Below are 25617 nucleotides of genomic sequence, written 5' to 3' on the forward strand. Positions count from 1 at the left end.
TTTTGACTGCATTCATGAGCAACACTAGGCCAGTAACTTTAAGGGCACTGATAAGGCATAATAAAATACTAATATTGTCAGAATAATCATGGAAAATAGTTGATTTCAGCAGACTTTACTAGTTTTTCTAGAAATTCTTTAACGTGGAGTACTGGCTACTTTTGTATCAGCTTGACATGAGCTAGAGTCATTTAAGAAGAGGAAATCTCAACTGAGAAAATGCCCCCACCAAATGGCTACAGCCTGTATGGCATTTTAGCTGCTGGCAGGTATGGCAGGACCAAGCTCCTGGTGGGTGGTGCTACTCCTGAGCAGGTAGTCTTCCTGGGTGCTATGAAAAAGCAGGCCGAACAAGACCCTGAGGAGTAAGGTAGGAAGCAGCACTCTTCCGTGACCATTTCTGCCTTGACTTCTCTCAGCAATGGAGTGTGAGCTGAGAGCTGTGATCTGGAATAAAAGCTTCCCACCTTGAGTTGCTTTTAGTCTCAGTGTTTTATCACAGCAATAGAAACTCCAACTAAGATGTAGTGATTTTTAAAATTAAAATTAAATATCCTATTCAAAGTCATGCATTCTCTCTCCTTTACATGCTAGACAGTGGAACATGCCCTAAAGCCAAATTCTGTCTTATTAATTTTGTAAAGCGGTCACTCTGTAGTCCCTGGTTTTTACCTGTTTTGCTCTACAGATCACTTTGTCAATCTTGGGAATCCACCAGGTACCTTTCTGTCATGAGGCTTTTAAACATGTGAAACAAGATGTGTGGAATGTCTGCAGACACTCATTACATTAAAATATTATTCCATCGAAGGTTCCTGTCCTCTAGGCTCAAGTCCCTGAAACTCCCATCTTTCAATGACCCTTCACTCAGATGTCAAACTACTCTATACTCTAAGTTAGAAATGTGACCTAAGTAGGAAAGGGGAAGTAATAGATTCTTTCTTATCACGTCGATACCTACCCAGCAGCTTGTTCATGTTGTTAGTTCTCTGTAGGTGAATATAGTAGCGGATGAGAAGGATCCATGTGATATCCATTTTGGTGTGACTCTTTTTTTTAACATCCATATTCTCATAAATATCTTCATTTTGGTACAAAGATGAATTTTCCAACTGGAAAGAGACTTGGTAGTTTTCTGAAAGTAAAACAAACAATGATAATGCAGTGCTATACTTTTCTTAAAATAACTCTATGCATGGGGTCTGAGGGGGAGGAACACAAATGGCAGCTTACAATGGCCTGTGACTCCAGGTCCAGGGGAAGCAACGTGCAGGCAAAACACCAATGCACTTAAAATAAAAATAAGTGATCATCATCAACAACAACAACAAAAAGTAGCAAAGATACCAAACACAATGTTAAAGAGAGAAAGACTGGAGGAGGTTATTCAGCATATGTAATGCTGCTGCTTTCTTTCTAAATAAAGATTTATTTTCATTTCATGTGTGTAAGTGCTTTGCCTGCATGTACATAAGTGTGCCATGCACATACCTGGTACACACAAAGGCCAAGAGAAAAAGTCAGATCCAACGGACTGGAGTTTTGAATAGTTGTGAGCCGCTGTGTGGGTGCTGGAAACTAAACCGGGTTCTCTGCAATAGCGCCAAGCGCTCCTCACTGCTAAGGCACCTATCCAGCCCCCCAAATTGTTTGTTTATTTACTTATTTGTCTAGTTATTTGTTTATTTATTTACTTATTTATGGCTCTGGGAATTGAACCCAGACCCTTATACCTGCTATGGAAGTATCCTGCCAGTGACCTATACCCACAGCACAGCTTCTTTTTATGTAACACATCTAAAACCTTTATACAAATCAGTTTTTATTACAGATGTTTAAAATTCCATTGTGTGAATATACATTTTCACTAGCTGGCTATTGTGATGGCTATCTAGGCTCATTCTATTTTTTAGATATTGTAAATGAAAGGCCAATAAAACTGTCCAAGCAAGATTCCTGCAGTTAAGATGTCCAATGGTACATCTGGCTCATTTGTAAGGTATACTTTTAGCTTTTAAAAATTTTTCTAAAGAAACAGAACAGGAGCCTACCATAGAGGGCCTCTGAAAGACTCCCACCAGCAGTATATCAAAGCAGATGCTGAGACTCATAACCAAACTTTGGGCAGGGTGCAGGGAATCATATGAAAGAAGGGGGAGTTAATAAGACCTGGAGAGGACAGGAGCTCCAGAAGGACCAAATATATTTGGGCACAGGGGTCTTTTCTGAGACTGATTCTCCAACCAAGGACCATGCATAGATATAACCTAGAACCCCTGCTTGGACGTAGCCCATGGAAGCTCAGTGTCTAAGTTGGTTCCTAGTAATGGCAACAGGGACTATCTCTGACATGAACTCAGTGGCTGGCTCTTTGACCTTCCCACACTCTGTGGGAGGAGCAGCCTAGCTAGGATACAGAGGAGGATATTGCAGCCAGTCCTGTTGAGACCTGATAAGCTAGGGTCAGATGGAAGGGGAGGAGGACCTCCCCTATCAGTGGACTCAGAGAGGGCCAGGGAAGAGATGAGGGAGGGAGGGTAAAAGGGAGGGGGCTACAGCTGGGATACAAAGTAAATAAAGTATAATTAATATAAAAAATAAAAATGTAATTAAAAAAAGAAGAAAAAAGAAAAAGAAAAAAATCTCTACACTGAACTCCCATAGCTGCATCACTTTGTAATCCTGCAAACAGAAGGTTAGGATTACCCTTCCCCTACATCCTGGCCAGCATTTGTTGCCAGTTGTTTTCTTGACTTTACCCATTCTGACTGGGGTTAGATGAAATCTCAAAGCAGTTTTAATTTATGCTTCCCAACACATGGAGCTCATTTTTAGGTAAGAAATAACATCTTGCATGCAGAAACTCTAGATGCACCTTCTTGTCTATAACCTGGGGTCCTCCTATTTGTGGGAATTACCCATGCCTGATGGAAGTTCATTGTTATTATTTCTTTTCTGCATATGACTATGCCAGGCAGAGTATCCAGGACAATTTTAAATTGAACTCATGATAAGCATTTCACTTCTGCTTCTAAAGGGAAGAGTTTAGCATTCAAACACAGAGGGTAAGGACTAAGAGGGTTTTTTTTTCCCCACTCAGAACTCAATTTTATATCCAATTATTATTATAACGTGTTTGTGTGTGTTCACGTGTGTGTGTGTGTGTGTTTGTTTGTTTGTGTGGTTATATGTGCATGAGGACAGGTACTTGTGGAAGCCAGAAGAAGGTGTCGGATGCCCTGGAGCAGTTGGCTGTGAACTGCCCAATGTGGTCACTTAAAATGGACCCCAAGTCCCCTACAAGAGCAGTGCACCCATGCTCAATTGCTGAGCCATCTCTCCAACCTTTTAAAACTCTTTTAAATGAAAGAAAATTCCTTTAACTCAGTTTTAGAGTCATGGATGATTGTTCAATTTTATTGAATTTTTGTGCCTGTTTGAGATGATGAATATTTTCATCTACTAGTGTAGTGATTGGCTTTAATAGATTTTCTAATTTTGAATTACATTTGCATTCCTGGAAGTCATCCAATTTGACATCATGTGTCTTTCAACACACTGCTTATTGTCACCAGTCATGCATGTATACGATCAAAAATGAAACTCTCTCTCCCCAGAGGCAAGTGTGCTTAACTGCTTGTACTTTAGTACTTCTAGCAAAGAATTTTCTTAGAGCATTCTCCCTAAATTGTCAATTTTCAAGAATGTATTGATTAGCTTTCTGTGACATTAACTCAGAGGCCACTCTTCTATCCTTCAAAACAGGTACATCACTTCTGGTTCTCCTATCATTTACCCACGATGTTCTAAAACCATCCACTATGCATCCACTATGGAAATATCTCTGGATATCTTACTTCATAACCCAACAGCACCCGTGCCTTTGCCCCCTTCCAAGTTTTCTGTTGTCAGAATTAACAACTTTTACACCCTTGTCTGTATTCATAACCTCTGCTTTATCTCTAAGATGAAAATCAATAAAGAAGATTTGCTGAGTGTGTGACACACCTATGACTCCTGCATTTGGCGGGTTGAGGCAGGAGTACCAAGAACTCAAAGTCATCCTTGCATATATGATACCACATCTCAAGAGGAGGAGGAGAAAGAGGAGGAAGAGGAGAAGGACTTAACATTAATTAGGATTGTTCAATTCACTATGACCAGATTTCTTTCATGAAGGCTTAATATCACAATCCCACAGCCGAAAAAAATAAAGTTTTAGTATGAAGATCAAGTGGGTTATTTTAGTTCATAACAGCCACCAAATCACTCGATCACTTGATTATACACTTCATGTACATCACGTCACTGGACCATTAAACTGGACCATGAATCTTTTATCTCTGAATATTTTTTCTTCACTAAGAAAAATAACATTTTCATTTCACCGTATTCTTTGTGGGAGGGGTTGAGACAGGGATTTTCTATGTAGCCTTAGCCATCCTAGAACTTACTCTGTAAACCAGACTCAAACTCAGGAATCCACCTGCCACTGCCTTCCTAGTGCTGAGATTAAAGCCATGGGCCACCACATTTTTCATGTCTTCTGACTTCCTAAAGAAGTCAGCTATAATGATGCAATCATTTCATTCATACAAAATCCAAAAGTTGGCCAAACTTATGTCAGAAATTACAAAGCAAGAAGATTAACAGGGGCTAGGAGGGGTCACCAGATGGACTTCCCGGGTGCTGACATTGGTCTATGCCTTGATTAGTGACAGTTACATGGGTATTCCTTCCGTGAGAAACCCACTTGTACTCTCACAATTTGTACTCTCTCTCTCTCTCTCTCTCTCTCTCTCTCTATATATATATATATATATATATATATATATATATCTTCTTACACAGTAAGATATTTTTGGTCCAACAAGCATTTGGTGACTTTCACATTGGAAATGCCTATGTGACAATAGCAGAGCCTCCCCTTCCAGACACCATTGCTAAACAAAGAAAAGAAGCAGCAACAACACCCGTTATATCTGGAATAAATCAGCGAGGAGAGGACATTTCAAACCACAAAATGTGTAGAGCAGTTCAAGTAGACAGGAGGCAGAGAGAAACACTGAGCTATAAATCCCAGAAAGAAATTGATGATGAAGAGCTGGCCTGTGGGGCCAGTCAAACAGGCTTGCCATTTACATTTAATAGAAAAATGGATTAAAAATGTAAACGTAATATGATAATCCAAAACGATGCTACCGCTTTCCCACGTTAAAAATAGAAAGCCAGTGTAACATAACATAGAGCAGTGCTTCTCAACCTCTCTAATGCTGAGACCTTTTAATACAGTTCCTCACGTAGTGGTGACTCCCAGCCATAATTCTTTTTGTTGAATTTGCCATGTTGACTTTACCCAATGCTTGTCCTGAGGTCTATGTGTGAGGTCTAAGGTCTAAAGATGTGCAAGTCTTATTTGCAGTTATTTTCCTTGGATGCAAGCTCAGTCAACCCAACCATGACACTATAACGTGGTCAAATAAATGGGCTTAAAGACAGAGAATCCCCTCCAACCTCTTCAGCAGAATTACACATTTAAATGACAAACGGCTCCCATTTTTCACTGTGGCTCATCTGAGGTTTTACTTGTGTTGGTCTGATAACATCAGCCCCCAAACCTCCTCCTTTTATGCTGGTCTCAGCAGGAAAGCAAGCAAACTGTTGAGGTGACTGAGGAACTCTGTTTTCAAGCTAACAGTTCATGATGCTGCCACTTGCAGGGAAGGCACCAGGAAGTGGTGAGCTGTAACTTAACAGAAAGCTAGGAAGGGGGCAACACACTGCCTAGCTCTCCCTGAGTTCTTCATGGGAAACACCTTAATTAAAATGCCAGTTCTTCTTAAGTCTTTCTGTCTTGATGAAGCCGTAAAAGTCACTGAAGTTATTAACTGCTCATTCCTTTTTCCATGTTCTGTGTAATAAAACATGGGGAGCATAGGAGGCCACTGTACTATGTGTGCAGGCAGAGGGCAGGACCAGAACTGCAGCCGAATATATCTTTCTTCCTTCATGAGACACCACTTAACTTGAAACAACAATGGACAGGCTGTATGGTGATTTCATGTGTAGGTAGTGGTCAAACATCTGAAAAAGGAAAGAAGCCCTCTGGATGTCAAGGAAAACATCTGACAGAATTGGGGCCTGTGAAAATTAGTCAAGTCTTCGAGTAGAAATCCTGAAATTTTGGAAAGTTTATACCTACCACTAAGAATTTTCTGGTACTTAGATTTTTTTTTTTGAAAGGAATGGTGGGGATATTTTAAGTTTACAGTGTTTGACACTGGCCAAGGAAATAGGCCACTGTTTAGATGTGCTCATCCCCCACAGGAAACAATGTCCTCCTAATGCTTATGCCTTCACGGGGACCTCACTGCAGCCCTTTTGTCTTTTGAAAGGAGTCAGAGACACACAGGGTGCTGTGTGGAAGACAGAGTTATTTTTCAAGGTAAAGTTGAGCGCCCTCAAAAGGGTGGGCAGGCCATAGCCACTGAGCACTGCAGAGGGGAGCACGTGAGAGCGGATGGTCGCTGTGGTAACCTATGCTTTCAGGTGCTTCAAGTGATTCTTAAAGTCCCTAACCTACAAGGCTTTCCTGGGGGTAGTTTTCCAGGTCAAGTGATTGGCTGGACCAGAATGAAATAACAGAGCCAATTAAAAAGACCCTTGCCCAGGTTGTGGGCATCTATGAGACCCCAGTGTTTCACTCCAGCTTCCTGCTGTCTGTGGAGTGCCGTATTACTAATGCTTTCTTAGTGGTGTCTGGCTGTGCTCGACCTTTTCTGGGCAGAGGCCTTTTAACAAAGACCCAAACTGATGCCAAGTCCCTATAAAGTTCCACAGTAATGGTGCATCTTTATGTCCCAGATCATGTACTTAGTGTTAGTATTAAGTACTAATACTTGGCACACAACCTGCTCCTGGGTTACCCAGCAACTTATGATGTCATCATGTGTCGCCAGCCAAGTGACCACACCTGGAAGGCGTGGTTACCTTGCCCCTTAAAGGGCTAACCCTGACACATGGTTTCTCTCTTACACTCTTTCTCTCTCTTACACTCTTTCTCTCTCTTTCTCTCTCTCTCTCTCTCTCTCTCTCTCTCTCGGCAACCCCCTTTCCCTTTCTCTTTCTCTCTCCCCACCATGTCCTGCTCCCTCCTTCCTCCATACCCTCCTAATAAACTTCTTGCAGAGAATATTGGTTAACCAGCCTCATGAGTTTTAACACTTAGTAGCTGGGTCTCTAGGACTTGGATTCCATCTTCCTTCCTCTTGGAGACCTTAATTCTCTGAAAGATGGACCATGCTAATCATATCCTAAGTTTACCTGTCAAGAAGCTTGGTCAGGAGACTTGTGCTGCGTAGAAGGCAGGTCCCAGCAGCTCTCCTGAGGGTCTCACCAGCTCTGGCCTGAGCACTTTAGTATCCTGTATGGTACCATTTTCCGAATTTGGATCTGTTCCCAGATGGCAAAGCCCAGCCTTTAAGCCACTTTGCTTATAAACTCAATGAATTCCAACAGGCCATCAAAGGGCTGCAGAGATGGCTCAGTGGTCAAAAGCACTGGCTTCTCTTCCAGAAGACCTGAGTTCAATCCCAGCACCCACATGCTCACAGCTATCTTGTAGCTTCAGTTCCCAAGGGACCTGGTGTACACCAATTTACATAAAAATAAATAAATTATTAAGGACATGGTTCCAAAAACAGCCAAATCTACTAGAAAAATAGTAGAAAAGTCTCTTTTCCCAATGGAAAAACAGTGAAACCTACAGTGAGGGCCATCAGGACCAACAGTTAACTCCTCTTTGAGAGGCTCTTTGCCCCTGCTTTTATCATCAAAATCCTAAAACTTGACAACTGTATTCATCACTCTCCTGTTAAACATTGGTAAGAAAACCTTCTAAGAACACACCTCCTGCCAAATAATGAAGACCAGATCCATCCAAACGGACCTGTCACCTAAAAAAAAAAAATCCCCTCATGAAAGCTAGCAGCCCAGAAGCTTTAGAAATAGATAAATCCTGCCTGAAGCTGTAAGCTGACACTATTTGGCCATTGTCCCATCTACCCCTGCCTGTGGTCCTCTACCTACCTTCCTCACTTTGTTCTACCGATTCTCTAAATTATTTCAACGGAGATCACAAGGACTAGGGAGCCCATGGACGTCCACGGAGAGGTGTCTGTGAGATAATACACCGTGTTACAAATGACTCAGGAGGCAGAGGTTCAAAAAGATGGCAAGGTAAGCCAACATACTTTAATGCGCTATAGCAGAGAATGAAAATATCACTGATGTGGGTTTCAGAGACTACCCCAGAGTTAACCAGCACCCTCCCAAAAAGAACCCACTTCATCAGCACTGCTTTGGATGCAAAGAGGAATATAATTATTTGAAGAGGTCCTTTAAATACTTGACATTTTCTAAGTACATATCTCCTGAGGTTATATTTCATTTACTTCAATGAAAACATTACACTGCTGCAGATTGACTTTAGAAGGTGGTTGGAGATTTCATCTAACTTTTTAGAGAACCAGTAAATTTACAATCTGTTATTTCTGCTGACTTGTGGTAGATTCAATAATAATCTTTTTAAATTAATAAACTTTAACTTCCTGTTTTAATATCTAATATACCTTTATTACTTTCCTGGTAATAGATCTAACCTTTTTACCATTGTAAAAATAATTTTGAGTAAATTATATTTTTCCAGATAATTATAAATTTTATACAGCTTTTCAAATTTATTTTCTTTGAGGAGAATAAAAACAAACCTGTAACAATTTAATTCTTCACAGCCAATGGTTACTTTTCTGTTAATATTTATCACTTATGAGGAGTATTTTTGTAATTGCTTTCCTAAAATATTAATTTGACTAATAGTAAGGTCTCTCTCTCCCCCATAAATTTATTTATTATTTATTTATATGTCCCAACTGCAGTTTTCCCTCCTTCCATTCCTTCCAGCCTTCCCCTCTCCTCCCCCCTGCACTACCCTCCATCCTCTCCTCCTCAGTTTCTCTTTAGAAAAGAGGAGGCTTCCCATGGATATCAGCCAACATGGCATACAAAGTTGCAGGAGGACTAGGCATTTCCTCTCTTTTTAAGGCTGAACAAGGCAACCCAGTAGGAGCAAAGGGTCCTAAAACTAGGCAACAGAGTCAGAGACAGCCCTTGTTCCCACTTTAGGGGACATACAAGAAGACTAAGCTACACAACTGTAAAATATATGCAGGGCACCTAGGTTACTTCCATGCATGATCCTGGTTGTTCAGTCAATCTCAGTGAGTCCTTATGAGCCCAGGTTAACTGATTCTGTGGGTTTTCTTGTGGTGTCCTTGACCCCTCTTGCTCCTACAATCCTTCCTTCCCTTTCATCCACAGAATTCCCAGAGCCCTGCCTAATGTTTGGTTGCAGAGTCTCTGGAGCTGTTTTTATTTTTATTAATTACAGTTTATTCACTTTGTATCCCAGCTGTAGCCCCCTTCCCCACCCCCTCCCAATCCCTACCTCTTCTCCCATGCCCCTCCCCAACTCCACTGATAGGGGAGGTCCTCCTCTCCTTCCATCTGACCCTAGATTATCAAGTCTCATCAGGACTGGCTGCATTGTCTTCCTCTGTTGCCTGGTAAGGCTGCTCCTCCCTCAGGGGGAGGTGATCAAAGAGCCAGCCACTGAGTTCATGTCAGAGACAGTCCCTGTTCCCACTACTAGGGAACCCACTTAGATACTGAGCTGCCATGGGCCACATCTGTGCAGGGGTTTCTAGGTTATATCAAAAAATGGTCCGTGGTTGGAGAATCAGTCTCATAAAAGACCCCTGAGCCCAGATTTTTTGGTTCTGTTGCTCTCTTTGTGCAGCTCCTGTCCCCTCCAGGTCTTTCTATCTCCCCCTTCTTTCATAAGATTCCCTGCACTCTGCCTCTGGAGCTGTTTCCATCAGTTGCTGGGTGAAGCCTCTCTGATGACAGTTGAGCTAGGCTCCAGTCTACAAGTTTAGCAGAATATCATCAGGAATAATTTCATTTGCTTTTTTTTTTTTTTCCAGTTGGGTTTGATTCTCTCCGAGGTCTCTGGCAGTGCCAGCGGTGGGCTTCCTCTCTGTTTGTTATATATGCATTGTAAAATCTATTATATGCACACTGTAAAATGGTTTTAGAAAATTCAAAATAATTTGTGAACAGTTTATATAAAAAGGAAGTCTCAGTTTCATGTCCCACATGGCATGTATATTCACATGAAAGTTGTTTAGAAGGTTTATGTGCTGCTTAGTTTGTTGTCAGCTTGGTAACAGCCCAGGACGTCTGGAAGGAGGGAAACTCAGTTGAAGACAAATGCTTCCACCAGACTGGCCTGAAGGCAAGTCTGTGGGGCATTTTCTTCAGTAATAATTGATGTGGGAGGGCCCAGCCCAGTGTGAGTGGTGGTACCCCTGGGAAAGCAGTCCTGTGTTCTATAGAAGCGTGGCCTGAGCAAGCCATGGGGAACATGCCAGTAAGCACATGTATCCATGGTCTGCTTTGGTGCCTGCCTTCAGACCCCAGCCTTGAGTTCTAGGTTGGTGTCCCTCAGTGATGGGGTGATAGACTCTGACAAGCATATGTAAGCCAAATACACCTTTTGGTCATGGTGGTTATCACAGCAATAGAAACCAAATTAAAATGGGTTAAGAATAAAGATAGTTAAATTCATCATAGGAAAATGCAGAACAAAAGGTAGCAATATTTATGATCTTAGCTTCTAGAGAAAGTGAGATCTGGTTCTAAAGTAAAATAGAAGCAGGACCTTCACAATATTACTAGGTATAATGTATTTGCAAATGGCATAAAGATAAAAGTGCAGACTTCTGTACTTGGCTTCTACACATAACTAAAGCAAAGGAAAACATCCCAATTATAAAAACACAAGGGCTACATTTGTGCCTAGCAACCCGGTATCAACAATATGAAAACAAAACCTAAAACTGCAGGAGGTGAAACAGAAGAACCTTAGCTATAGGAGGCCTTTACCTTGTCAGGAGGGTATTAATTTATGGCTGGGGGCCAAATATGCTCCATGCTTTTGTATGACTGAGGAATGAAAAATAGTTTTTATATGTTCAAAGAGTTGAAAGAAATAAAAAGGATACATGAAAACTATATGAAATGCAAGCGCCCGTGTTCATAAGTAAAGCAGGCCATCACGCTCAATGTAGCTCACTTGATGGAAGGCTCAACTGGCATTGAAGTGGCCCTGGGTTCTATCCCCCCACCCTGCAGAAAACCCGGGCATGGTAGCTTACAGTTGTAATCCCTGCACTTGGGAAGGGGAGGAAGATCAGAACCTCAAGATCACCTTTGGCTATGTAGTGAATGCACAGCCTAGGCCGCAAGAAACCCTGCCAGAAGGAAGGAAGGAGAAAACAAATGAAAACAAAATCACAACAACAATAGCTAAAATATTTGAACACAGTGTTAAAATGTTCACATCAAAAAGGTTTGGAGTAAGGAAACATAAAGGATATATAATGTTCCTTGTTAAAATAACTTGACAGGCTACAAAAATGTAATTTATTTTGAAGCTAATGTCTAAATGTAATACCACTTCAATAAAAATATGATTCTTTTCAAATTATACAAGCTGCTTCCAGAGATATTTTAAGCCATAAAAGACAATTTTGCAGAGAAAGAATAAGGAGGGAAGGCTCATTCTAACACCTTTTAACTATTATGACCACAATATCGTGAGGAGTATATACACTGCATTAAACCCTGAATACGCAGAGTAACAAGATAGCAGAATGTGAAGTCCAGGGGCAGGGCTGCAACCCGATAAAACCAAGTGTGTGATCATGTGCCTCACTGTGCACAGGCCAAAAAGGATTTCAGGAGTCACTGAAAGAAGCTAAAGTAGTTGAGACTCTTTTATAAATCTAGATATTAACAAAGGAAATAATGATCATTTTCTGCTTTATAGAAATCATTGTTTTCATGTGACAGAAAACCTACTGGAAAAAAAGCTAAATAACTGATAAATGATTGTCTTTATTTTATAAAATTCTTTGTTTTTGTATTTTTTCAGTCTCTGAGGTTTGAGGCAGTTTGTTACACAGCAGCCCCTTCACCAGAACAGCAAACAGCAGCTGTTCTCCCATCGACACTGATCTTCTTTCTTTCTTTTTAAACTTAAACTAAAAATGGTTTTGAGAATTTCATACATGAGTGGTGATGAATTATTTTTACAAGCACTATATGTACTCTTGGAGAAAAAACACATCAATGAATTTGTGACTATGCCAGGCTGGCTCACGTAACGTCTCATCTCCAAGTGTGCTGTGACCATCTCTGAACCTGCTTCCTTATGCTGAGGAAATCATGAAGATGAATATCATGTTTTCAGATTTCACGAATTTAAGGAATTTTGGTAAGAACTGAATTCAGAGCTGGGGGAAGTGATAGCAGAGAAGAGATTAAAGGCATCTCTGTCAGGTGTGAACTCCAGGACAGCTGGTGTGTGCCCTACACTTAAGCCACAGCAGGCAAACTCCCAACTCTACAGCCTTCTCTATGAAACAAACAAAAAGGCTCCCTTGGCAGCTTATTCACTTTTAGATGTTTAGCTTCTCGTTTGTTTCTTTGGCTTTCTGCTCCCATTAGTATCATTAAAAACCCCAGAGACGGAGGGGGCGGAGCCAAGATGGTGACTAGCACAAACAGTTTCTGAGCTGTGGAAGAGCTAAACGTCTGAGCTGGTGAGTGGAAGGACCTTTAACCCAGGAAAACAACGGTGAGGCTTTCTAAACAACAGGGCACATCCCAGGAGGTGAAAACTTTGGTCTTGGGTCACCAGGGGACTTGTTTGGGGAAGGTGAGAAATGATCCTTTGATCTCCTGGCACTCTCCTTCCCCAGACTTCCCTCCTCCTCGGCACAGAGGACTCATCTTTCTCAGCGCAGACCTAACTGCCTCGGGCCTGCAGCCTCTGTGGCAGAGCTCCAAGCCCTTTAGCCGTAAATGCCAGCAGTACCCGTCTCAGAGTCCCAGATTCACACGGCGGCTACACCATCCTCCCAGGGCCCGAGTCTGCTAGACACCATACTAGCTCCACAGGATTGAGATCACTGATGGTACGGCCTGCCCAATCCCACAGTGACAGAGAACACGCTATATACTCACTAAAACCAGGCAGAATCACCATACAAGCTAGGCACACCAGGCACTGGGCCTCCCAAGCTTGGAGAGCACAGTGGAGAGACCCCAGGACTTCCCAGAAAGCATCGGGACTAGCAACCCAGTCTCCAGTTACAGTGGGACTTCTTAACCTGGCAGCGGAGCAGCACTGAGCTGGCGGGGCACATCAGCCCTCCAATTTATGACTAACCAGGGCCAAACCAGAGAACAGAGAGCCTGATTACCCCGATCCCTACTGACATGACCACCTTGAGATCTCCAGCTGCAGCAGGACCTCATAACCTGGCAGTGACAGCAGCACGGAGCTGGTGGAGCACATCAAAGAAGCAGGGCCAAACCAGAGAGCAGAGAGCCCGGATACCCTGATCTCTGCCGAGTGACCTGCCTGTAAGTGAGTGCACCCTTGAGAATCTGCAGATCCCCAGATCCTGGGTCCTTCTAAAAGCCAGGCATCGAACCCCCTCCCACCCACATACCCACTTTGGGAAACAGAGGGGCACTTGGGACATTGAAGTTCCTGCTCTGTGGATCTAATTGAGGAGTTAAGGCAGTTAATGCCAGAAATTGCGCTGCAATCATCACTAGCGCCTGCGACATATACAGTGCAGAGCCGCTCCCACACACTCAAGGGTTCAATATTATCCATCACTCTCTCCTTCAAGACATACGTACACACACACACACACACACACACACACACACACACGTGTGCGTGTGCGCGTGCACATGCGCATGCGCACATTTGCCCCGTTTGTGCCTGCGTACTTTTCTCCGACAGGTACAGCTAGTCCTCAGCACACGCTAAGGACACAGGACCCCTCTCAGCTTCCTGAAGAACTCTCCAGATGCCAGAGAGAGACAGCACCAGTCTGATCTGCAGAATCCAAAAACAAACATGGAAGGTTTCAGATAAGCAAATGGCCAGGGGTAGGTGAAAGAACACTTCCAACATAAATCAGGACATCATGATTTCACCAGCAAACCCCAAAATTGATGGATACACCAATTCATCAGAAGCACAGGAAAACGACTGTAAAGCCATGCTTACCCAAATATTTGAGGCTCATAAGGAAGAAATGAACAAATCTTTCAAAGACTTGGCCAGTCAATTGGAGGTAAAGAAAGAAGAAATAGACAAAATCCTTAAAGAAACACAGGCAAACATAGCCAAACAAATACAGGCACAAGTAGAGATAAAATTAGTGGCATATAAAAAGGAAATGAACAAAGAAATAGAGATCATCTTAGAGAGACAGGAATCCAAATTCAAACACATGAAAGAAATGGTGCTGGCATGAAAACAGAATTAGAATCAATAAAGAAAACACAAAATGAGAAAACCCTTGAGTTGGAGAACTTGGAGAAAAGATCAGGAACCACAAAAGTAAGCATCACCAACAGAATACAAGAGATGGAAGAGAGAATCTCTGGAGCTGAAGACACACTTGCAGAAATTGATACTTCTCTCAAAGAAAAAGTAAAATCAGAAAAGTTCCAATCACAAAATATCCAAGAAATCAAGGACGCTATGAAAAGACAAAATCTAAGAATAATAGGAATTGATGAAAAGGAAGACTCCAGGCTCCAAGGTCCAGAAAATATTTTCAAGAAAATCATAGAAGAAAATTTTCCCAACTTAAAGAAAGAGATGTCCATAAATATACAACAGGCCTACAGAACACCAAATAGACTAGACCAGAAAAGAAACACATCATGTCACATCATAGTCAAAACACTAAATCTACAGAACAAAGAAAAGATATTAAAAGCAGTAAGGGAAAAAGGCCAACTAACATATGAAGGTAGACCTAACAGAATCATACCAGACTTCTCATCAGAAATTATGAAAGCCAGAAGGGCCTGGGCAAGTATCATGGAGACTCTAAGAGATCACAAATGTCAACCCAGACTACTATACCCTGCAAAGCTTTCAATCAACATAGATGGAGAAAACAAAATATTCCATGACAAAACTAAATTTACGCAATATCTACACAGCAAACCAACCCTACAGAAGATACTAGAAGGAAAACTCCAATCCAACGAAAACAACTTCACCCAAGAAAACAGGGCATACAGATAATATCACAACAAAAATGAAAAGAAAACAAATAATGAAACAGGGTAAGATCACCGACTCCATTACAAAAGGAACTAACATGCATTGGTCACTGTTATCTATCAATATCAATGGACTCAACTTACCAATAAAAAGACATGGGCTAACAGAATGGTTGCGGAAACAGGATCCAACATTCTGTTGCATCCAAGAAACACACCTCTGCAACAAAGATAAACACTACCTCAGAGTAAAGGGCTGGAAAAACATTTTTCAAGCAAATGATTCCAGAAAACAAGCTGGAGTAGCCATCCTAATATCTAATAAAATAGACTTTCATCCAAAACTAATCAAAAAAGATAAGGAGGGCCACTATATTCTCATCAAAGGAAAAATCCACCAAGAGGACATCACAATCTTGAATATCTATGCCCCAAATACAAGAGCACCGACATTCGTAAATGAAACATTATTAAAGTTTAAATCACACATTGATCCTAATACCTTAATAGTGGGAGACTTCAACAGCCCACTCTCATCAAGGGACAGATCAACTAGACAGACACCAAGTAGCGAAATAAAAGCACTCACAGAATCCCTAAATCAAATGGACCTAATAGACATCTACAGATCTTTTCACCCAAACTCAAAAGAGTACACCTTCTTTTTAGCACCGCATGGAACCTTCTCCAAAATAGACCATATAGTGGGTCACAAAGCAAGCCTCAATAGATACAAAAGGATTGAAATAATCCCTTGTATACTATCTGACCACCATGGACTAAAGCTGGACATCAACAACAACAGAAACAACAAAAAGCCGACACACACATGGAAACTGAACAACTTACTACTCAATGACAGCTGGGTTAAGGAAGAAATAAAGAAAGAAATTAAAGACTTCCTAGAATTCAATGAAAATGAAAGCACAACATACCCAAATTTATGGGACACATTGAAAGCACTGCTCAGAGGAAAATTTATAGCACTAAGTGGCTGCAAGAAGAAATTTGTAACATCACATACAAACAACTTAATGGCCCAATTGAAAACCCTAGAAAAAAAAAAGAAGCAGATACACCCAAGAGGAGCAGATGGCTGGAAATAATCAACCTCAGGGCTGAAATCAATCAATTAGAAACAAATAAAACTATTCAAAGAATCAATGAAACAAAAAGCTGGTTCTTTGAGAAAATCAACAAGATAGACAAACCCTTAGCCAAACTAACTGAAAAGCAGAGAGAAACTATCCAAATCAGCAAAATCAGAAATGAAAATGGGGACATAACTACAGACACTGAGGAAATCCAAACAACTATTAGGTCATACTATAAAAGCCTATATGCCACAACATTTGAAAATCTAAATGAAATGGATAATTTTTTTGACAGATTCCAATTACCAAAATTAAGTCAAGATCAGGTAGAAAGACTGAATAGCACTATATCTCCCAAGGAAATTGAAGCAGTCATTAACAGTCTCCCCTCCAAAAAAAGCCCTGTGCCAGATGGCTTCAGCGCAGAAGTCTACAAGACCTTCAAAGAAGTGCTAACACCAATTCTCCTCAAACTATTCCACAAAATAGAAACAGAAGGAACACTACCGTACTCATCCTACGATGCCACAGTCACCTTGATACCTAAACCACACAAAGACCCAACAAAAAAAGAAAACTTCAGACCTATCTCTCTTATGAACATTGATGCAAAAATACTCAATAAAATACTTGCAAACCGAATCCAAGAACACATCAAAGATATCATCCACCATGACCAAGTAGGCTTCATTCCAGGCATGCAAGGGTGGTTCAACATATGGAAATCCATCAATGTAATCCACCACATAAACAAACTGAAGGAGAAAAACCACATGATCATATCCTTGGACCCCGAAAAAGCATTTGACAAAGTCCAACACCCATTCATGTTTAATGTCTTGGAGAAATCAGGGATACAAGTCACATACCTAAACATAGTAAAGGCAATATACAGCAAGCCTATAACCAACATCAAACTCAATGGAGAAAAACTTAAATCAATCCCACTGAAATCAGGCACAAGACAAGGCTGCCCATTGTCTCCATATCTCTTCAACATAGTACTTGAAGTCCTAGCCAGAGCAATAAGACAACTAAAGGAGATCAAGGGGATACAAATCGGAAAGGAAGAGGTCAAAGTGTCACTATTTGCAGATGATATGATAGTATACATGAGCGACCCCAAAAATTCAACCAGAGAACTCCTTCAGCTGATAAACACCTTCAGCAAAGTGGCAGGATACAAAATAAACTCAAAAAATCAGAAGCCCTCCTGTATACCAAAGACAAAAAGGCTGAGAAAGAAATTAGGGAAACAACACCCTTCACAATAGCCACTAATAACATAAAGTACCTTGGTGTGACTCTAACCAAGCAAGTGAAAGACCTGTTTGAGAAAAACTTCAAGTCTCTGAAGAAAGAAATCGAAGAAGATATCAGAAGATGGAAAGATCTCCCATGCTCATGGATTGGTAGGATTAACATTGTGAAAATGGCCATCCTGCCAAAAGCAATCTACAGATTCAATGCAATTCCCATCAAAATACCAACTCAATTCTTTACAGACCTTGAAAAAAAAGATTCTCAGCTTCATATGGAGAAACAAAAAACCCAGAATCTCCAAAACGATCCTGTACAACAACAGATCATCTGGAGGTATCTCCATCCCCGATCTCAAGCTGTACTACAGGGCAACAGTAATAAAAACTGCATGGTATTGGCAAAGAAACAGAAAGGAGGATCAATGGAACTACATAGAAGACACAAAAATAAACCCACACACCTATGAATACTCGATATTTGACAAAGAAGCCAAATCCATTCAATGGAAAAAAGACAGCATCTTCAACAAATGGTGCTGGACCAACTGGATGTCTACATGCAGAAAAATGAAAATAGATCCATATTTATCACTCTGCACAAAACTAAAGTCGAAGTGGATCAAGGACCTCAACATAAAACCAGATACTCTAAATCAGTTGGAAAAAAAAGTGGGGAACAGCCTAGAACTCATTGGCACAGGAGACAACTTCCTGAACACAATACCAATAGCACAGGCTCTAAGAGCAACAATCAATAAATGGGACCTCATGAAACTGAAAAGCTTCTGTAAAGCAAAAGACACTGGGAACGGAGCTAAACAGAGAATTCTCGATAGAGGAACATCAAATGGCAGAGAAACACTTAAAGAAATGCTCAACCTCATTAGCCATTAGGGAAATGCAAATCAAAACAACCCTGAGATTTCACCTTACACCCATCAGAATGGCCAAGATCAAAAACTCAAGTGACAACACATGCTGGAGAGGTTGTGGTGAAAGGGGTACCCTCCTCCATTGCTGGTGGGAATGTAAACTGCTACAACCACTTTGGAAGACAATCTGGTACTTTCTCAGACAATTAGGAGTAGTGCTACCTCAAGACCCAGCTATACCACTCCTAGGTATATACCCAAAATTTGCTCAAGTACACAACAAGGACATTTGTTCAACCATGTTTGTAGCAGCTTTATTTGTAATAGCCAGAACTTGGAAACAACCCAGATGTCCATCAACAGAGGAATGGATACAGAAATTGTGGTATTTTTACACAATGGAATACTACTCAGCAATCAAAAAGGAGGAAATCATGAAATTTGCAGGCAAATGGTGCAATCTAGAAAAGATCATTCTGAGTGAAGTATCCCAGAAGGAGAAAGACAAACATGGTATATACTCGCTTATATAGACCTACAAGATATGATAAACATAATGAAATCTACACACCTAAAGAAGATAATCAAGAAAGCAGACATGGGCGAAGATGATCAATCCTCATTTAGAAATACAAATGGGATGTGCATTGAACATATGACAGGAGTCTACTGCAGAAGGCATGTGAAAGACTCTACCTAGCAGTGTTTCAAAGCAGACACTAAGACTCATAACCAAACCCTCAGCAGAGTATAGGGAATCATATGAAAGAAGGGGAGTTAGTATGAGATGGAAAGGATAGGAGCTCTACAAGGACCAAATATATCCGGGTACAGGGTCTTTTCTGAGACTGACACTCAACCAAGGACCATCTATGGATATAACCTAGAACTTCTGCTCGGATGTGGCCCGTGGTAGCTCAGTAACCAAGTAGTTTTCCAAAGTAAGGGGAACAAGGACTATTTCTAACAGGATCTCAAGGGCAGGCTCTTTGACCTCCCCACCCCCCAGGGGAGGAGCAGTCCTGTTAGGCCAGAGAGGAGGACTTTGCAGCCAGCCCCAAAGATACCTGATAAAACACGGTTAAATGAAAGGAGAGGAGGTCCTCCCCTATCAGTGGACTTGGAAAGGGGCAGGGAGGAGACCAGGGAGGGAGTGTGGGGTTGGGGAGGGAATGAGGGAGTGGGATACAGCTGGGACACAGAGTTAGCAAAATATAAGTAATAAGAAAAAAATAATAAAAACAAAAACCCAGAGATGTCCCTTTTGTCTCAAGGAGCCAGGGATTCTGACCTCTGCTCTAGAACCAATGGTCTAGGTGTGCAGTGGCTCTGCTCTAGAACCAACAGTCTAGGTGCGCAGTGGCTCTGGGGAGAACCAACGATCTAGGTGTCCAGTGGCTCTGGGGGGAATGTATGAAGCTGAATGCACAGGACGGAAGATGACCATAAAGATGCCCACATCTCAATATCCAGGACCTGTCAATGCAAGAAGCATATGGCAATGGAGAACGAAGTTTGTCAGATCAAATGAAGGTTCTCTTTAACAGTCCTAAAGATGGGAAGACTACCCTGGGTTATCCAGATGGCCCAGCATCATCATGGGATCCTGACAGGCAGAGCACAAAATGTCAGGGTGATTTGAAGATGTTGGTTTGGAAGATGGAGGAAGGACACAAACATCAAGAAACTTGGGTGGCCTATAGCAGAGATGCTCCCTTGGTCTTCTTAGGGAGCTGTCCCCCTGACACTAACCCGGAGACACTCATTTTGGATATCTGACTTCCAACATGCATGATAAAGTCATGTTCTGCCAAGCCTGTGTTAGAGCAGAACCAGGGGCTGGTGCAGCGACTGCTCGCCAGGAAAACTAGGACCTGAGTCAAAGTGAACACAGATGCAGACCTTCTCCCCACACCCTTGAGTCTCTATTGAGAAGGAAATTATTATCACCACATTTAATTAAAAGAAAAGATTCTCCACCTATTTGACTACAGTTGTGATCTTCAACATCACAAAGGGAAATTAAAACCAGATACATTTTCTTCACTGAATAAAATTTTTTCTGACTAAAAGGCGACAGTTTTTTTTTTCCTTTTTGTGATCCACAGTTGTTCTAAAATTGCCTTCAAGAGGACTAGGGAAGAGAGGGGAAGGGTCTTCAAGCCCCACACGGGGAGCACCCCTTTGCAGCTGTTGCCATGGGCCCCAGCCAGAGCCCTTTGTCTTCCTCTGCTCCTGAGACAGTGCATGCTACATTTCCCAAGCTGTTTACTTGGAGTGAGTGCCCCCCTTATTTTTTTAGTTTTTATTTTTTATATTATTTACAGTTTATTTGTTTTGTATCCCAGCTGTAGCCCCCTCCCTCATTCCTTTCCAATCCTACCTTGCCTCCCTCCTTCATCTCCTCCCTGCCCCTCTCCAAGTCCACTGATAGGGGAGGTCCTTCTCCCCTTCCATCTGACCCTAGCTTATCAGGTCTTATCAGGACAGGCTGCATTGTCATCCTCTGTGGCCTGGCAAGGCTGTTCCTCTCTCAGGCAGAGGTAATCAAAGATCCAGCCACTGCATTCATGTCAGAGACAATCCTTGTTTCCCTTACTAGGAACCCACTTAGATACTGAGCTGTCATGGGCTACATCTGAACAGGGTTCTAGGTTATCTCCATGCATGGTCCTTGGTTGGAGTATCTGTGTTAGAAAATACCCCCCGTGCCCAGATTTTTAGTTCTGTTGGTCTCCTTGTGGAGCTCCTGTGCCCTCCAGGTCTTACTATCTCCCCCCTCTTTCATAAGATTCCCTGCATTCTGCCCAAAGCTTGGTTATGAGTCTCAGCATCTGCTTTGATAGGCTGCTGGGTAGAGTCTTTCAGAGTGCCTCTGGGTTAGGCTCCAGTCCTGTTTCCTGTTATCTCTTTCTTCCATTGTCCATCCAGTTTGTCTTTCTGAGTGAGGATTGATCATCTTACCCAGGGACCTCCTTCTTGCTTAGCTTCTTTAGGTGTACAGGTTTTATCGTGTTTATCCTATATTATATGTTTAATATCCACTTATAAGTGAATATATACCGTTACACTAAGTATCTTATGTGCATTTTATATTTGATGCAGAACCGCCCTTCCTTTCCATTTGCAAATAAGAGCCCAGAATCAAGTATGCTAGATAACTTTCTCAATGTACACCCAGTAAAGGGTGGAATCTGGACAGTGGCACACAAAAGGCCATGCTTTAACAGGACTGTGGAGTTCCCTCCCTTATAACCAGAATGGGTTTCTGACTCCTCCCAGCTGGATCTAGACTCCCAACTCAAGGCCTAACCTATTATGAACTCCAACACCCTGCTGGTGGGTGTTTTCCCTCCTCCATGAGGCCCTTCCACCCACATCCATGAGCAGGCAGCAAAGCCCTAACCCCACCCCTCCTGGGAGGGCCTCTGGCTATTCCTGCTCCACCCCCAAATAAAAAAATACTCCATTTTTAAAATCAAGGTTATGTTTTTCTGCTGTTGAGCTCAGCCAGGAATTAAAACAAACTCTGTTCCCTTCACAGAACTGCTCTCTGCTTGACTTTAGAGGGGGCAGGAGGAGGTTTCAAATCAGTTAAATCCCTTCAACTCTAAAACTACCCTCCAGCATCAAAGTCCTATGGCATGTCTTCTCACATCTAACATGATGCTTAACAATGCTGCCTTCAGAGCTGGGTAGATGAGGAACTGAAGCAACAGTGAACAACAGCTAAGCTTCATTACTTCAGTGTCTTGCTTCTTTTATAAAAATGTGCATCACTAATGCTCTCACTAGATTTTTTTTTCCTAGAGGATAAACCACCTGTTGTTATCAGCTGGTGGTCCAGCCTTCAGCCTTTCTGCTATTGTCAGTCCTTAGTTGGTTGTGGAGCCCTGCTAAGGATTTTGGTTATGTGTATGTGTGTGTGTGTGTGTGTGTGTTGAATTTGACAGGCACATCTTCCTGTCCATCTTCAGGAAGATGGCATCCCATTGCATCATCTTGTTTTTTGTTTTCCATTATGACTATCTGGTCTAGTAATTATTGCCTTAAAAACTGATAATGTTGACAGTTGACTAGTACCCATGGCACCGTCTCTTCCCAGTTTTTTTTACATGTATACATATGTATGGTGAACATGGACATATGGATTTCTGTAAGGGTGAGATCTGTGTACCTATGTGTGAAAGACAAATGTTGATGTTGGGTAGTTTCCTCAGTTGCTGGCCATTTTCTTTTCACTAAGACAAAGGGGCTTTTTGTTGTTGAGCTCAGAGCTTGTTTGGCTAGTTTAGCTAACTTGTCTGACTTGACCTGAAGATCTCATATTTGCTGGGATTACAAATGGGCCACCAAACACACACAATGTTTATGTGGGTATTGGGGACCCACTTACTGGGTCTCACACATGTAAAGCAATCTCTTCAACCCCTATGATATCTCTCCTGCTCCCTTCTCAGATTTAAGTGATCAGTGACATATCTCTTCAGTGGAGTTGATAGACTTTTGTAGACACAGGACCAGGACAGCTCTGCTTCACTGCAGTTGGTTCTTATCATGCCTCAGTAATTGCTTCTATAATACTCTCAAGTGATATAGCACATAAATGGGCAGACACACACACACACACACACACACACACACACACCACCCTTCCATTATTCAAGCACAGGTGGATTTTTGTCTCTCCCATAGATAAATGATGTAACTATTTGGGATTTGAGTATAAAATGTGTCAGTCCACTTCCCTGGTACTACTGGCATCTGGAAGGAAAAAGAGAATGAGATAGTTGCACAGAAATGGAGTCCATCTCTGACCAAAGACTGAGTGGGGCAGAGGAGAGCCCCAGCTATGTTTCAGGAGGTAAAGCACACACTAAGCACCAACTGTGTCCTCAGCTCTGTTCCACAAGTCGTTACAGTCTTGACTGAGAGTTCATCCAAGTGGCCTGCATTCGTAGCTTTCTGTATCTTATGTGTATTTAGCTGTGAAAGGCTGTATCAGAAACCACTAATCCAAAATGGTACTTTTAATTTCAAGTGTCTTACAGAATTTAATATTTTTTTATCCCTGCTGAATTAATATTAAGGCCACAAGAAAATCAAGACTAGAGGATTGTGTATATTTGAACATAACTGCAATGTTAGCAGCTAACGAATGTTCTCTTGCTGAATCTTAAACATGGGCCCATGTGGAAAGTGCTGTCATTTTGGAACTGGCAAGACAAGGGGCAGGATAGTCAACAAATGGAACCAAGAATCCTGCTGAAAATTTTCAGTGTCCCATCAATGCCTATTATCACTCTTAGGCTCTGGCAAGGAACTTCACCTTCCACAGGTGGCTGTTCTGTCATTACAATTCAGGTCTTAAAGTTCATTGTCAAGTACATCTGATTCCCCTTCCATCTGGGACTGATTTGCATCTGTCCTATAGTTGACTATTCCCAGGTAAACAGCATGCTCCCAGGGAACTCTGATGCCATTCTGAGTGTTCCAAACTTTCCACAAAAGACATCCACTTAGATTCTGGTACAGTAATCCTGTTTTCATTGCTAGGGTTTTCTAAAATATGGCTTTGTATTTTTTCAGTGTGTATGCCTGTTTATAACTGCCCACACCTAGACAGTCATGGAAGATAAAACCTGCTTCTCCACTTTGTTTGTTCCATGACTCCTCTCTGATGGACCTCACCGGGGGCAGGACTTGTGGTTTAGCTCAGTATTGGAATAGCAAGCTTAAGACTGGATTATCTCTGTACCACAGCAAAGGAGTGGGAAAGAAGGGAGAGAGGCAAAGATTATCTGGTACTGTGCTTTGTACACAAAACTAGTGAGTTCTCAACAGACTAGTATATCTGAACATTAACTTCAATGTTCGCAGCTAATGAATGCTCTCCTGCTGAATCTAAACATGGGCCCACATGGCAAGTGCTGTCACTTTGGGGCTGGTAAGACAAGGTGCAGGCTAGTCAACAAATGGAACCAAGAATCCTCGAGCTTGCTATTTCAATACTGACTAGTGGTTCTCAACCTTATTGTTCATCACCTCCTGTGTAGGTGAATACTAATATTGTTTAAAGCTAGATTAGTGAGGTTTTCTTCTGGATGCTAATTTATGCTAATGAGCAGGAAATCAAACAAGTTTTATTTGTTGTTGTTGAGTGCTTTTTCCCTTTAGCAAGTCATTTTAATATGAACTTCATGGCCATCTGTGTATTTGTGTAAATCAGGTGGGAATTCAGAACTTCCTTCCAACCCAAATAGTGAAATGAGCGAAGTCATCAACATGCATTAATTATCAGCCTGCCAGAAAAAGACTGGAGGGCAAGATTAATATTCTTTATGCAAGGTAAAATGAAAAACAGATTAGACTTTACAACCGAGCAATTTCATAGTTAAAATACTAAAGGAGTGTTAATGGTCTAAAACAGAAACTCAAGAAACAGGAATGTGTGCTAGGAAAGCTGTCCACAGAGAACAAAAACATCCAACTTCTAGCATTAAGCTAAGATGAAAATGACTCAGCCAGACTGACTGATATCAGTTGGTTTACAAAATGCCTTCCTGCATTGTATACCCATGGCTGACATCAGTAGTTGATCATGGCAACAACTTTTCATGTCTTTCCACGCAGATGCTCATAGTTCTTCTGAGGTAGCCTCTAGACTAGTGGTTCTCAACCTTCCTAATGCTGTGACCCTTTAATACAGTTCCTCATGCCGTGGTGACCCCAACCACAGTTATGAGTCTTAATGTCATACGTAATATCCAGCATCCTGTGGGTTCCCCCATGGGGGTTGTGACCCACAGTTTGAGAACCATGGCTCTAGACACTGTATTTCATGAGTGATAGTGTAGATTATCATCCAACAAACATTCAAAGAAATTTCACTCCTCCTGCAGGTAAAGCACATGTCCCTGCCTCACTCACACTGAACACTGCTATAAGCAGTGGGATATGTTGATGAGATGGGCCTTCAGCAAGCCTGGGTGATCTGACCTCTGGCTCTTGCCCCAGTATCTGCTGTGGGTAACCATGAGCTCTGCAAATTGGGGCCCATAGTGGATGGTCATGGAGCATGGGTGAGTGCCATCAGCCTGAGGCAGATCACAGGTAAAGGGAGAAGATGTTTTTAGCTGTAAGTCACTGAGTGAGGCTCAGTCC

At 41.8% G+C, this 25617-nt stretch overlaps 1 protein-coding gene across 1 annotated transcript in view; it reads right to left on the minus strand.

Moving 5' to 3' along the window:
* Nucleotides 1-25617, minus strand: part of Cfap54 (cilia and flagella associated protein 54) — a 339812-nt gene that overhangs the window by 53937 nt on the left and 260258 nt on the right. The window contains exon 65 of the mRNA XM_060377920.1: nt 962-1135. Within this exon, the coding sequence (XP_060233903.1) occupies nt 962-1135 (174 nt within the window). The remainder of the gene's footprint in view (nt 1-961; nt 1136-25617) is intronic.

This window comes from Meriones unguiculatus, chromosome 2 (genome assembly GCF_030254825.1).
Source record: "Meriones unguiculatus strain TT.TT164.6M chromosome 2, Bangor_MerUng_6.1, whole genome shotgun sequence".
Classification (NCBI taxonomy): Eukaryota; Metazoa; Chordata; class Mammalia; order Rodentia; family Muridae; genus Meriones; species Meriones unguiculatus.